The following is a 14,719-nucleotide window of genomic DNA, read 5'->3' as shown; positions in this document are numbered from 1 at the left end:
TGATGAAGTGAATTATTTAAAAGAGACCGGAAACCAATCCTTAAGAGGGGGTTGCTGCATATTTCTCTGACAAGAATAAGACACCCTTGCTGTTCATTAGAGCAGCGAATATACTCGACCTTATGTGGTATCTGGATAGGTAGAAACTCCAATTTCGCTACGAAACAAAAAGAGACACCTGCTCTTCTCAAAGCTTTTATTATGAGACAGAAAACATTCAAAACTAAAATCTGATAGGGAATCTTCCTCTCGGCATGGAAATAGTGAGCTGAAGTGGAGCTGCTCTCGAGTTGTTGACTGGTCATGAAAGTGGAGCCTTGGACCCCTAGCGTGAAGATCTATACAAACAAAAAGCAAAAGTTGTCTCACAACATGAGACCTCTGGATCGTGCGTCACGTAACATTGAAATTCTTTCAAAAGCAAACAATGATTATAGTAGTCCAAAATGACCTGTATGCAAGCTGCAAGTGCTGCATTCCTTGTCACCAACGAGGATTGAGCATGCACTGAGACGCAGTAAACAGCAGCAAGGACAATTATTTTTATGGGCCCCGAGGCTGATGCGAGAATACCCCTTCAAGTCCTAAGCTAAAAATGAAAAACATGTTCACCCCGCCATCTTTCTAATAACATCGCATCGCTGGCCACTTCTTCCCCGTGGACATGGGAAACGGCGAACCCTGGGGTACAAGATGGCGATCCTCAAGCGGGTTTATCATGTTCACAGTTGTTATTGGGTTGTTCTGTCAGATTTTCATATACTCTTACATCGTCCCGGTCTTGAGCTACATGGTTGAACATAGGCTTCAACTGCCTACATCGCAGATACAACAAATCACTATTATCATGCTAATGCTCCACGGAGGGTTTGCGGTGGTCATGACTCCCATCTTGACACACTTTGTGAATAAGACGCCGCATCGCAAGATATCTTTGTTGATCAGTCTATCTTGGTGTTTTGTTGGTACTTTACTTATCGCTTTTGCTCATTCCTGTAAGTGTTATGATGATACCCATACTTCCGTATCCTGTTACTAACGTCGCAGTGTGGATGCTTGTTTTAGGAAGAATGCTTCAAGCAATAGCTGGTTGTGCCGGATGGATCATCAGCTTCGCAACGATAGATGATAATATCAACCCTGCGTACATGGGGACAGCTCTCCGGATTGCATTCACGTCCCTCGCTACCGCTATTCTCACTGGGCCCGCCATATCAGGCGTACTTCTTCAGTTTGTGGGATATTGGGCTACCTGGTCTGTACCTCTTGTTATTTTAATCATTAGCTTCATTGCTCGTCTCATCATGCTCGAAGAAACCAAGTTACCTGCCGCCACATCGGACGAAATAACCTCTCTATTGAATTCTACGAAATCCTCACAACCGTCGTCTCAATCTGGTACTGGAATTTACCGAATCATACTATCTGATGTTGGGTTTCTCGTCAGTCTTCTGAATATAATGATGGAGGGCATTATAAGCACCGGATTTGATACTACTATTCCGATTTTTTTGGAGAAGCATTTCGGAATGAAGACAGCTGCGATTGGCTTAATACTTCTTGCCCTCCAAGTCCCTGGTGTCATCATATCTCCATTTATTAGTTTACTTCGGAGCAAGATGGGACTACGCTTTCCAACTACATTTGGATGGACTGTTATGGCGCTATTGTTTTGGCTTCTGGGAACCCTTGGAGAAGATGTCTCTTCCGGAATCATGCCAAATGATATCCACGTACATAGAGCAGACATTTTTGTTTGTGTTGTCGTTTTTATTGGGTTTGTTGCAGCATTGATTCGAGGCGCAGGGATGCTGCAGATGAAAGGTATAAAGAACCCATTCCGATGTTTGGAGATAATTTTCTGACTTGATGGCCTATTAGAAATTGCCAGCAACGTTCAAGATATATCTGAAATGTATTATTTTGCCGATATTGGATTCAATTCGGGGGCATTCATTGGACCCCTACTTAGTGGGTATGTCTGCGAAGTGTCTGGATTCTTCTACATGACCTTGACAATCGGTAAGTCTTTCGGATGTCCTATATGGAACGTTAATTATTCATTGGGAATATCTAATATTTTTGGTTCTTCAAGCTATCCTCTCACTTCTCACCGCGTTATTGACTTTGATATTCTTTGGTCGAAGAGCTCGATCTTTTGCGACATGAAAATGCTCAGTTGAAGAAAGAATGTGACTGGAGATTGAAAAAATTAAGTAAATGAATAATCAAGCCTTTCACCAAGGTTAAAAATGATATAATGCTAAAATCGTGGAACATTGAATGGGTATTCTTATCTGGAAACTTCCAGATGGTCAGCCTGAGGCGGAACAAGCGCCATCCAGCCTAATCCATGAAGTAAGTAATCGCAATCTGGCTCTCACAGAAATACAACTTTGCTGATGGAGAGGGCATGGTATGTATGGTCTCCTATGAAGCGCTTTACTACTAAGTTGTTGTTGTATTCTTTAATATCTGCGTCAAGCAGGGCTAGCCCCTACTTCTGAATCTCCCTTAAGGTATATAGATGGTGTGATATGCTGCCTGTAGTTCTACTAGAAGAAGAGGAATGGTGTAAAGAAGAAGTAATATCAATATTAAAGAGATAAAGGGAGGGAGAGGAAGCCGAGCCGCCGTATCTATAAGACATCTGGACGGCTTCCCACTCCCGGACCAATCTGATTGGTCCGCTGCCGAGAGTAGGCCAAACCAAACAAACGCCGTCAGCCGCCAACCTCTTCCTCCTCCATATAGCTGTACTACTTATGACAGCTTGCATACCAAGCAATTTCCGGAAAGAGGCAGCTTGTGATCATCTCGTTTTGACTCCTGAGGTTGTGACAGATATGTCTGACTAATCAAGATGAGTAACGTAATTCCCGGTCGGGCTGTACACCCGGCCGAGCTGTACACCCCATCAAAAATCACATCTTCCTACCAATATACCAACTTTAACCAGCCACTATGCCACCAATTCGCGCCCAATCGTCTCGAAATTCTGCCGGAAAAGAGGGTAGGATCTTATTAGCCGTTAAAGATATCAAAGATGGCCGTATCAACTCTCTCCGCGCAGCAGCAAAGCTATACGATATCCCCCATACAACGCTGGCTACGCGCGTCAATGGTGTACAATCACGCGTCGATATACGTCCAAATGGCCATAAACTGACACAATTAGAAGAGGATTCACTTGTTGAATGGATAATCTCTATGGATACGCGTGGAGCAGCGCCTAGGCCAGCTACTGTACGAGAGATAGCTAATATACTACTAGCTGCGCGTGGTAGCTACCCTCCACCAACAGTTGGTAAAAATTGGCCATCAAGCTTCATAAATCGACGCGAAGAGATTCGATCACGCTTCTCTAGGCGTTACGACTATCAACGCGCATTAAACGAAGATCCTAAATCGCTACGAGAGTGGTTTGCGACCGTACAACGTGCTATTGACGATAACGGTATCCAAATGGAGGATATCTACAACTTCGATGAGACAGGGTTTGCAATGGGTCTTATTTCAACACAGAAAGTGGTTACGCGGGCTGGATACTACGGTCGGAGAGCTATATTACAACTAGGAAACCGCGAATGGGTTACTGCTATTGAAACTATTTGTGCAGATGGCTATTCGCTACCGCCATATATAGTTTTTAAAGGCCAAGTTGCTATGGCTGGTTGGTTTGATAATCTACCAAAAGACTGGCGATTTGAGGTCTCAAATAATAGCTGGACTACCGATGAAATTGGCCTACGTTGGCTACAGAAACTATTCATCCCATATACAAATTCGCGCGTACATGGCCGGTTTCGGCTATTGATTCTTGATGGCCATGGTAGCCATCTTACGGCTAAATTTGACCAAATCTGCGCAGAAAACAATATTATACCACTTTGTATGCCTGCGCATTCTTCGCATTTATTACAACCGCTTGATGTTGGATGTTTCGCAGTGCTTAAACGCGCATACGGTCGCTTTATAAGTGATCTTGCGCGTGTAGGCTATAACCACATTGATAAGTTTGATTTTCTGGATGACTACCAACGCGCAAGACTGGAAGTGTTCAAAAAGCCAATTATTATTCAAAATAGCTTTATAGCTGCTGGCCTAGTGCCTATTGATCCAGAAAGAGTGCTTTCGAAGCTTAATATCTCTCTACGAACACCAACACCCCCAGGAAGCCGACCAAGCAGCAGATCTAGCCAATTTACACCAAAAACGCCGAGAACTGTCATTCAACTACAAAAACAAGCTTCTATGATGAAAGATCTATTAAAACAACGGTCAAATAGCCCACCAAGCCCATCGAAGACTATGTTAGATCAAATTATCAAAGGTCACTATATATCGCTACACAACACAGCGTTACTCGCACAAGAAAACGCAAATTTACGTACAGCCAATGAGAAAAAACGCCAAAAACGCAATCGATCAAATAGGCAGATACCCTGTGATACTGGCCTAACGGTCGAAGAGGGCCTACAACTAGCTACGCAGCTAAATTTACTAGATGAAGCTACTCCGGTGGATTCGAATACACAGGGCAAAACGCCTATTCAGCCAGGTCAGCCAGCCAAAAGGGCTCCGCCTCGGTGTAGTGGATGTGGGAATATTGGCCATAAGATCAATCGATGTATAAATCGCGTTATTTAGCTAAATTAATATATGTTGGCCAATATATATCGATTTAAATTTTTCTAATGGGTTGGGGTGTACAGCTCGGCCGGGTGTACAGCCCGACCGGGAATTACGTTAACAATCTATGTTTAGTCCGATTGATGGGGCTTGAGGTATGTATCATAAGTTTAACCATTCGCATTTCAATTCATGGATCATATATCGTGCTTTCTTGAACAGACATTCACCTCCGTCAATCCTGCCTTCCGATGTTGTGTAACCGCAACTTTTCATAACTAATACGCTCGACTGTATATTCGTGCGCAGATGCAAGATGAAGAAATCCCGCAAGGCAGCCTGCCTTCCAAGGTTCCAAGGCTTTAGACTGAAGGCTTATTGTCTCGCACTTCATGTCCTGTTTTGAAAAAGCTATAGGACGCTAAGTTCACAATAAAGGAAATACCACCCAGGAATAAATATTAGTGAATGGCGGCTGTAAAGGAATATTCGCCTTCAACATACCTAAGGTCATACTCATGTAATCAAATCCGATGAATTCTGATAAGGGTCCTGCAAGTAGAGGACCGACCATAAGTCCAAGATTAAATGCCATCTCGTTTAAAGCAAACGCCCTGGACTGTCCACCACACGGGCCGAATACGTTGGGTCGTTCAGATTCGAGTTCTTTCAGTATCGCTATTCGATAATTAATGTCAGTGAGCAGATGAACATTATGCAGAGAGGTCTTGGGATAATATACTTACTCATTACATAGAGCATTCCTGAGCCCTGAACTAGGGGTAATACAAAACCCATACCCACCACACAAGATATAAATATTTGTTTCCCGTATTCTTCCCCAGAGGCCCAGGTTACTCTATTACTACCGGGAATACCTAGGAAGACCAGCAACGGAGTCATGATCATCCACCCAATAGTAGTCGGATATCGAAGACCAGCATGATCCCGGAGCCAGCCTGCGATAGGCCGTAGAACTATTCCCGGAACACGAAATATCAGGAATATTGTCCCAACATCTAATGGACCCCAACCAAAGATATTGCGAAGGTGGACAGGTAAAGTAGTAATGAGCGCTGCAATTATTATTGAGGTCATCGCGATGTTAAAAATAGCGACAATGACACGAAGATCCAGAAGCATGGTATAATAGAAATTAGATGGTGGTCGAATATATTCGATCTCATCATGATCATCCTGGGAATCAGTCTGCGTTATGGAAGAATTTGAAAGAAGTGAGGAGTATTCTGTGTTGATGGTAGATGCCTTATTGGATTTATTATACTCAGATATCCTGTTTTGTATAGATAAATCGGCAAGATGCGATACTTTTTGTCGCTCGATTAGAACCAAGCATGCGACAATGTTAAAGACTAGTACGCCTAGTGGAAGGTACCAAGCGGGTTAGTATCCTGAAAGCTCCAAGAGAGATCCTGCGACTACAGGACCTCCAACTGTTTCAGTTGTGACGATAGACATGCTGAGTCCCATCATCCTCCCCATGTTTCCATCGCCAGTAGTTTCGAGTATAATGGCCAAGCAGCGGATCCATGCTACTGCCCCTGCAGAACCTTGAAGAATTCTTCCCAAAATATGACCCCAGTCTAAAAGATATTAATCATAATATAGCCGGACAAAAATACATAAAGAGGGAGCTCAAATCCGGAAACATACAAGTGGGTGTGAAAGCAACGAGGAGAGTTCCACCCAGTGCGACTGTAAGAGAAAGTAGAAGTGGTGATCTTTTATTTGAGGTTTTATCAATAAAATGGGCAAGAATTGGAGCAGACACCACTGGGGTAAGCCCATGCACTCCAAGTAGCGAGGTTGTCAGGCGTTGAGTTTGCGACGGAGGATAATGCAAACGAACTTCGAGCATGTAAGGTAAAATTGGAACCACGGATCCATAGAGTAATGCCTCTTAAAATGAATGTTAAAACCAAAATTTCCTATTCCGCTATACAAGGGATCAGACTTTAAAGATTTACCTGTCAGCAAGGCAAGACAATATGTGCCTATTATGAAAGATTTGGATGAACGGTACCTATAGCCCATGGGCCGATTCGCATTCGAGCTCATCTTCGCTTGCGGAGAGATAGAAGAAAATTTTAAGCAGTTGAGTATACTAAAAAGAGAAGAAATGAGAACCAGCCTCGCACTCTTGGAAGAGTTAAGATGACGAACGCCTGGAGAAGATTGGTTTCCAAAGTCGGATTGCGAGTAACCCCCCTCTCCCCGAGCGCCCTCTTACCTACTACCTACCTGCTCTTGACTCACCAATATATTGACATGTTCAAACCAGATTGGTTAGTATATCAGATATATATGTACTAGTAGATGGCGGATCTTCACTGCGTGTTCGAGGTTAAGTACTATCCAATTCATTATATTGGAAAGATGAATATTTTTGCTTATTTATAGTATATGCTGTCCACGGGTGCGACCTTCGAAGTGTAAAGAAACAGGAAAAGGAACCGGCGTATGATCTCTACTGTACGTTACACCAAATGCAACAATGCGCCCCGATCTACATACCCTTATGCAATATATGCGAAGGATAGTGGAAGAAAGGACGATGGAAGTTTAATCCGAAATCTTTCTACCCATCATCTGAGAGAATGTACCACCTCTCCTATGTATGTGGTAGCGCGACTTGGCCACACTACTTGATGGGTTCAATAAGCCATAAGATCTACAGTACTATGAAGAACAAGCAGAATACACGTGAGATCTAGACAGGTGGCTCTCAACGAGCACGGGGGATAGTTCAGGACTGGATTTTGAGATTTACCCAAAGGCAGGGGTATATATGCATTTAAAATATCTCCAATCTCCGACGGAATATTAGATAATATAACAATGAAAATGGCCGAGACTACCAATCTGTCTCGCTTTCACTTCCTGGATAAGCCTTCTTTCTTAGCTTCCAAAGCGACTTTTCCCGTCGAGCAGCCGATTCACGTTGAAGTTTGCTGTTATCCTCTACAACAGTCATCCAAGGCACTTGGCTTGCACGTCGTGTTCTATCTCTGAGCAAAGCAAGTGTCTGTTCACGTTGAGCTTGGTCATCAGTAGATCCACCACTCTTTTTGAAGCGAGTACACGACTGCTGGTATCGTCGCTCTGCAGCTCGGGCCGAGTAGTATTCTTCACTAATAGCCCAGTTGGGGTTATCCAACTGGCCCCGAACGAGCACAAGTTCATGTCCTTGCTCAATGGATTCGCGAATACGCGATGACGGGATGGGTGTGGAAAGTTCAATTTTCTTCGAAATGACATCCACTGAACGAACGAGTGCGAGACCAAGACAATTAGAAGCCCTGGGGCTTAAGGGAGTGCAGCTCCCAGAGCCAGTGAAAAGGTAAGGGAGACCTTCTGATGTTCTGATGATGCTATCATCAATGGAAAATGCAGAGGATGTCTTCATATCGGGCTCCTCCGAGTCCATGTCCATTTCATCTGCATTCGAGTTGGTTTCATCTTCCGCACCCGATGATTTCTCTCCACTAGAATCATCCGAGACACCTGTGATTGCGCTGCGGGATTCAATGGCCACGACACCGACGATAGCCCCTTCCAGGATTTGACGAAGCATGACTGGGTTGATCTGAGAACCTAAAGCCATGATTCCCAGAATTCCCTGTTTCGCGCCGTCATAGTTCACACCAATTGGCCTTGTACGGGATAAAGGAATATCAGACCATAGTGGATTGGTGATACTTGTGGAATGCGACGCATGGAAATAAGACTGAATTTGCATCGAGCGCAGTTGAGCACTTGACCGGCTCACGAAATCGGTTGGTTGGGAGGGTAGGATGGTCATCGGGACCCGAGCGTCATTTGCTGCAAAGGCTAAAGGCTCAACAACCTCCGTTGGGCCCTTCTCACTCATATAAACAACATCGGAGAGGCCAAGGTACTTGACCAGCCACGTTGCCACCTCTAAGCCTTGCCCAAAAATCCAACCTGGGTAGTTGACTATTAATGGGCATTGAGGGTACTGTGCAAGTAATGTCTGATACTGTTCTAATAGATCCATTGTAGCCAGAGCATAGTGGTCGGGATCCTCTTTGGGCGATGTTGCTCCAATAAAATGGGAACGCAATATTTTGCCGTCGCGCGAATCATGCAATGATGAGTGAGTGAATGGAGGGCCAAAAAACGGAGATCGAAGGTGTGCAAGAGAAACTTGGCCCATAGGGCCAAATTCAGGCTGCCCTGGGTCTAAATCAAGGAAAGCCACTCCGTCGGTGTTGATGAAGCCGTTTTCTGTTTCTGGGGCAGGGCTGAGAACGTGGTTGAGGAGATAGCGACTGAAGGTGGACTTTCCGGAGGCCTTTGGGCCGCAGACTAACACTCGGAGGCGACCTTGTCTCTGGGAAAGAGCTCTCATAGATGCACTCCATTTCTTATCAAGGTGGAGGGGTCGCAAATGACGATTTAAATGGTCATCTGATGAGGTATAGAGCTGCAAATTAATTAGTTTCTTGTCTTTCATCAAAGGATAGAATATTGAGTAATATGACATACCACTGAAAAGGATCGCCGCGAATCCTTAAAAGCACCCTTCAGCGTGAGTTTATCCGCGGCGGTATTTTCTCCATTCCAAATCTTTTGGTACAAAGGAGACAAGTCTCGAAGGCGAGAAAGACCGTTATTGCAGGACTTAATCTCCACTTCAGCCTCGCCATCAACACCAGAGACACACTTGATAATGGGCAAGGAGTGGGTCGATGGAGCATAAACTCTATACACTCGCTGGGAAGGGTGTAGCTTTGCGCCCATAAGACTGACGACTCCACGTTTCACCCAAAGATCATACTGGCCCATCAAAGCCAAATTCTAAACCCGCATTAGCCATATGAAATCCATGCCTCGTGAGATTGTCCGTACCATCTTCTCTTTAATGCGAATGCAAAGAGTATTATCATCCGCATATACGATATTATTTTTGTTCAGTCGAGCTTTGGACAAAGGGAAATTCTGCAGTTCTGCTGGTGTCTCCGCCGGCGACTCATAACCGTCGGCATCACCCACCACCGACGCGACCTCATCCTCATTCATCTGATCCAGACCTTCGGAGGCATCATTCTCTAGACTTTCCAATTGAGTCTCTTCTTTTTCATTTGACTCTTCTGGTTGTGACTCTGCAACTTGGGAGCGTGTTGCTTTCTTTGGCTGCACTACGGTTGTCGCTAATGGCGATGACACTTGCTGCGTCTTAGACCTGGTATTGCGACTCGGAGACTCTGTATCATTCGCATTGCTTTGTTCTTCGCCCTCGGAGGATGTCCGCGGACGTTTCGAAGGGGGTTCCGCAACCGCTTCAACCGGTGCCTCAGCTTTCGTTGCTGTTACATTTTGCGCCTGTTGCTGCCTCGCTTTGCGCGCCGCAAAGGCACTAAGCGGGGCTGTAAAAGTAAGTTAGCAACACCATTGGCAAATCTCCAAGGAAGATATAAATCCATACCAGTACTTTGCTGCTTTTCAGCCTTTCTTTTTGTCATATCAGTCGACGATTGGACCAATTCTCTCACCTGACGTTAACAGAAGGTCGATAATGAAGATGTTGGAGCTGATAAGGAAAAAAAAGTTGGCGAGTGGCCCGTGCGCCCGCGGAGCAGAAAAAAAAGATCCGAAACCTCCAGCATTGTTCCCTTCAGCTGTCGCGACGACTTCACAAGTTACGGTTCTGCGCAATTAATTGGTATCGCATTTGGTGTTATACTATTTAGACAATTGAGAGTCTATATTGTATTCTGGTGCTCAGGATTGAGACCGTAACATCGACAGTCGCACGCCGCTTCCCTGCAACATCACCTATATAATCGCCATGGCTGCCTCCAGTTCTTCCGATAGCGATAGCAGCTCCAGCCGCTCTACCTCGCCTGAACCCGATAACAAGCAGAAGCAAACTATGAAGGGTCAAAAGGGTGACTTAAAGTCCAAGGAGGAAGTTGAAGATTCAAGCTCGTCTGGTTCGGGCTCGGATTCCGATAGCAGCGACGATAGCAGCGACGAAAGCTCTGACGATAGCGAGGACGCGAATGAGACCGCAGCCCCTGCTAAGAAGTATGATTCCGCTTGATATAGACTCCTCTGCTTGTATAGCAATTTAACTAATCTTCTCTTCCATCAGAGTGGTCATTGCCGGCTCCAAGCCCTATAAGCCTCCCTCCGGCTTCAACTCCGCAAACAAGCAAGCCCCGCCATCCTCGACCTCCTCTTCCGTCCTCTCAAATCTCAATGGCAAGAAAGTCTTTCACATTACCGCTCCCTCTTTCCTTCCCTTATCAAAGGTCAAAGAAATCACTATGTCCAAGGTCATGAAGGGCAAGCCAATCCTCTCATACGAAGGCTCAGACTACGGAATCCCGTCCGAAGCTTTCACCGAAGAAGATCTCCAGGGCAAGTCGCTCCTTGTATTCGACAAATCCACACAAAAATACAAGAAAACAACCGATCACATCCCTACCTATAACATTCAAGAGCTGGTGAATGTACCGGAGGCTGATAAGGAAACCGTGGAGGCTCTCCGGGATACCGTGAAGCCCGCGCGGCCGCAACCAAAGAACCTGAAGATGCGCTTCCGACCTCTTGGAAGTTTGCCCGCCACACCTGAGACACTAGGCTCAGACTCAGAGTCCGAGGCTGAGGTCCCTTCATTCAAGGTTCCAGCTGGGGAGAAGGAACGAAAGCGAAAGCACGATCGTACTGAGGGCGAGGCTTCTCAGACGGTTAGCTCGCCTAGCCGGAAGAAGTCTAAGAAGCACTCTGCGCCTGAGGATGGGGAGGAGAAGAGCCATAAGAAGTCGAAAAAGTCAAAGGATGGCGAGGAGAAGAAGCGGAAAAAGTCAAAGGCATGATTTGGAGTTAAGGGTTATTTTTCATTTTCATCTGTTTAGCTAAAAGATATCTTTGTTCCACGATACGCAAGACAACATTCAATGTACAATTTCAAGGTTTCTATCCGTCGAGTTTTACGGTCGTTGAGAAGTGTAAGGCTCTAAGTGGGTTTCAATAGAGGAATGTGTTCACAAAATGTGATAATTAAGGGCATACATTCAGCAATATTTTATATAATATTAGCAAAACCCGGAGTTTTAACTCCTCCATCCAGAGCAAGAAATTATTAGTCGTTGACTCATGAATATAGAAGTATTCTTCAATCACCACATTGATCCAGGCTCAAATCTAATCCGAATGGTGAAGATTGGTATGGAAGCTTTCATGCACAGCAACGAGCTGTACTTTCTTTCCATCTACACCGATGACTCCACCCTTCTCATCATCGTCGGAGTTACGCTCGGCAACTTCCCATTCAGTACCAGCGGCCTTTTCAAGATTCTTGCCCCGAGTCTCCTTAATGAAGAACCAGCAGAAGCCAGTAGCAACAAAGTCAAATCCCATGAAGATGAGGAAGGTGTTAGCACCAACGTTTTTGATCATGTATGGACTTGCGAATGAGAAGCAGAAAGATGTTGCCCAGTGGGCCAGCATACTGACAGCTAAACCTAGGGCACGACTGCGGGTTGGGAAGATCTCGGGCACATAGGCCCACGGCATTGGGCCCCAAGAGCAGTTATAAACCTGGAAGTGAGTTAGCAAAGGGGTCCTATATAATGGATTGAGGGTAGGTTGTTCGACTAACCATAATATTGAGGTAGAGCATTGCAACTGTTGCTCGTCCTGCTGCGGTAGTATTCCCGTCTATGGTAGTGTGTGTCTTGTCGACGATCAGTGCGGTAATCAGCATACAGACTCCCATGAATGCCGAACCACCGGTTAGGGCCGCACGACGGGTCAATCGCTCGGAAAGGAAGAAGATGAAGAATGAACACGCGATGACCTTCATCGCACCGAATAGAGCGGTCAAGAGCATGTCGGCGCCACCACCAGCGACTAGCTTGAAGTACTGAGGGGCGAAGACAGCCAGAGCACTACTTCCGGTTGCATTTTGGAAGATGAAAAGCATAGGACCAACGAAGAAACGAAGGCGGTTGGCGGGTTGAAGAATCTCGCGAAAAGTGAAACCCTCTTTCTCAGAACGCTCCGCTTGGAGTCCAAGTTGGGTTTCTGCGAATTCCTCTTTTGTTTTCTCGTTATCACCACCTCGGATCCAAGTGATTGATTTCCATGCCTCGTCGGTACGGTTCTGAGTTAGGAGCCAGCGAATCGACTCGGGAAGGGTGAAAGTCAAGATAAAGAGGGCTCCTCCAGAAACTAGCTGGAGACCAACAGGAATCTGCCACTCTTTTCTGGTGCCCGCAATCGAAGAGTTCTGCTCAACACCCTGATTTGACACTATAGTTAGTATACAAGTTCCATTCCTTTTAGAGGTATTCCAAAAATGAAGCCTTACATAGTTGACCCAGTATGCGAGGAAAACACCCCACGCATACATCCATTGGTAGAATGAACCACAGCGACCACGAATCTCCTTGGGTGTCATCTCTGCTGAGTACATGGGGATCACGACACTCTGACCACCCATGCCTATACCAGCAACGATACGACCGACATACCAAGCGGCGAGTGAGCCAGTGTTAATAACTTGAATGATAACGCCGATGCAGAAAATTCCGGTTGCGCCAATGATTACCCATTTTCGTCCAAATTTGGTAGTTATTGGGTAGACTGCGGCTGCGGCGATGAATGAGCCTAATTGCTCCAAGCCCACGGTGAGCGACGAGACCTTGGACTCATGCGCTGCCTTATAACCGAAATCTTTTTCGAATGACGCGAATGTCAAGATTCCACCGGCTATACCGCTGTCATAACCGGATAGGAAAGAAGAGATACTTGAAGTAAGTTAGTTTGAGATGTCAAACGGCCTCGCGATCAAGGGTCCAATAGGACGATCCAAGAAAGAAAACACCAAGCACTGGAAGCAAAGAAAAAGAAAAGAATAAAGAAGTATAACTCACAAGACGATCGCGGCCAAATGATAGGCACGCCAAGTACCCAAACGGGTATTTAGCTCTGGGACAGTAAAAAACCCCATGACTATTGGCAGCTCTGGATTGTAAGGTTTCTAAACGTCACACCGATGGCGATCCCAAGAGACCCAGAAACGACCGGCCAGGACCATCAATATAAAGGATTTCAAGTCGTCGTATAGACCTGGTGAGCAGGTACAGGGGCCATTTTGCGTGCTTGGGTAATTGCGCCAGCCGATGTCGAAACGGGGCTCGTTCGCGCACAGAAGCACGCCTTTGCGCTAAAAAGTGGTGTTATGGAGCCGACAGGCGAGTTAGTGTCACCATGCCATCAATAGGGCTTGTTACTTCGTTGGCTGGAAGGATCGTAGAACGCGCGTTTCAGAGTGTCTTTCTTGATTAGTGTAGTCACCCTCTTACCTGGCTTGCTCGGTTCTCGGCTACATCTCTTTGATCTCGGTGATGGTAGTCTGGCGCGTCGGAGATTTAAACCTTCCAACTGGTTACAGTGGATGATCAAGCCATCAAGCCAGGATGTGAGTCTATCTTGGATTTTTAATCCTGTCGGCAAAAGAAGAGTCTAGTGGCAATCTTGGATTTCAAGCAAACTATTTGTCTCCTGAGGTTGACAGAGGCGATCAAATTAAGGCGATCCACGATGCTTAGCAAACGTCGATCTCTCCCCACATATTAAAGTCCGGAACACCACAAAGCGATAAGTAGGCTTATGGGGTATAAGTGGGTACACCATGTCTCTTTCTTTCTATCGAGGCAAATAAGCATACTGATCACATACTACATAACTCTATTACTTATATTTTATTCTACGGATATCAATCCCTCTTCATCTTTTCAAGTGTCAACAATGATTAGATAATCACTAATTTCTTTGATAAGCCGTCACGTGCGATGCGATCATCACATGGCGGGGAGACCTGACGAGACCATGAGGCCAATAGAGGCTGGTAGGTCATTTACATCTTTTTTTCGTGTCAATCTGGTCTTTTTCTTTTGTTTTCTTCCATTCCGAAGTTGATTTCGGTTTAAACTCCTTAGGTGTCAGCTTCCATCAAATTGACTCTTTAACCCCCTATTTACAAGGCTCATATTTTCTTTCACTGCAAGGTCAACTGGTACCTTGATGTTCC

General features: G+C 45.5%; 5 protein-coding genes across 5 annotated transcripts; 3 read left to right on the top strand and 2 right to left on the bottom strand.

The window, feature by feature from the left end:
* Positions 1-1,070: 1,070 nt before the first annotated feature.
* Positions 1,071-2,536, top strand: N7478_009583 (MFS transporter; the record flags this gene model as incomplete). Its single annotated transcript, XM_056925797.1, has 4 exons — positions 1,071-1,824; positions 2,312-2,358; positions 2,387-2,416; positions 2,528-2,536. 4 exons carry the CDS (start codon positions 1,071-1,073, stop codon positions 2,534-2,536), a joined length of 840 nt encoding a protein of 279 aa, XP_056775167.1.
* Positions 2,537-2,964: 428 nt separating this feature from the next.
* N7478_009582 (uncharacterized protein) lies at positions 2,965-4,650 on the top strand (the record flags this gene model as incomplete). Its single annotated transcript, XM_056925796.1, has 1 exon — positions 2,965-4,650. The coding sequence occupies one exon, from the start codon at positions 2,965-2,967 to the stop codon at positions 4,648-4,650; it is 1,686 nt and encodes a 561-aa protein (XP_056775166.1).
* A 2,857-nt stretch (positions 4,651-7,507) lies between these two features.
* Positions 7,508-10,139, bottom strand: grc3 (uncharacterized protein; the record flags this gene model as incomplete). The annotated part of the gene is made up of 4 exons (XM_056925795.1): positions 7,508-9,100; positions 9,163-9,474; positions 9,526-10,043; positions 10,103-10,139. The coding sequence occupies 4 exons, from the start codon at positions 10,137-10,139 to the stop codon at positions 7,508-7,510; spliced, it is 2,460 nt and encodes an 819-aa protein (XP_056775165.1).
* Positions 10,140-10,465: 326 nt separating this feature from the next.
* On the top strand, positions 10,466-11,498 carry N7478_009580 (DNA-directed RNA polymerase I subunit RPA34; the record flags this gene model as incomplete). The annotated part of the gene is made up of 2 exons (XM_056925794.1): positions 10,466-10,704; positions 10,772-11,498. 2 exons carry the CDS (start codon positions 10,466-10,468, stop codon positions 11,496-11,498), a joined length of 966 nt encoding a protein of 321 aa, XP_056775164.1.
* A 328-nt stretch (positions 11,499-11,826) lies between these two features.
* N7478_009579 (sugar porter family MFS transporter) lies at positions 11,827-13,636 on the bottom strand (the record flags this gene model as incomplete). The annotated part of the gene is made up of 4 exons (XM_056925793.1): positions 11,827-12,222; positions 12,284-12,925; positions 12,995-13,433; positions 13,560-13,636. The coding sequence occupies 4 exons, from the start codon at positions 13,634-13,636 to the stop codon at positions 11,827-11,829; spliced, it is 1,554 nt and encodes a 517-aa protein (XP_056775163.1).
* Positions 13,637-14,719: the final 1,083 nt, after the last annotated feature.

The sequence above is a fragment of the Penicillium angulare genome, assembly GCF_028827245.1.
Source record: "Penicillium angulare strain IBT 27051 chromosome Unknown utg000007l_segment0_segment0, whole genome shotgun sequence".
In the NCBI taxonomy this organism is placed as follows: Eukaryota; Fungi; Ascomycota; class Eurotiomycetes; order Eurotiales; family Aspergillaceae; genus Penicillium; species Penicillium angulare.
The sequence above is the reverse complement of the archived record's forward strand: the minus strand, read 5'-3'. Positions and strand labels throughout refer to the sequence as shown.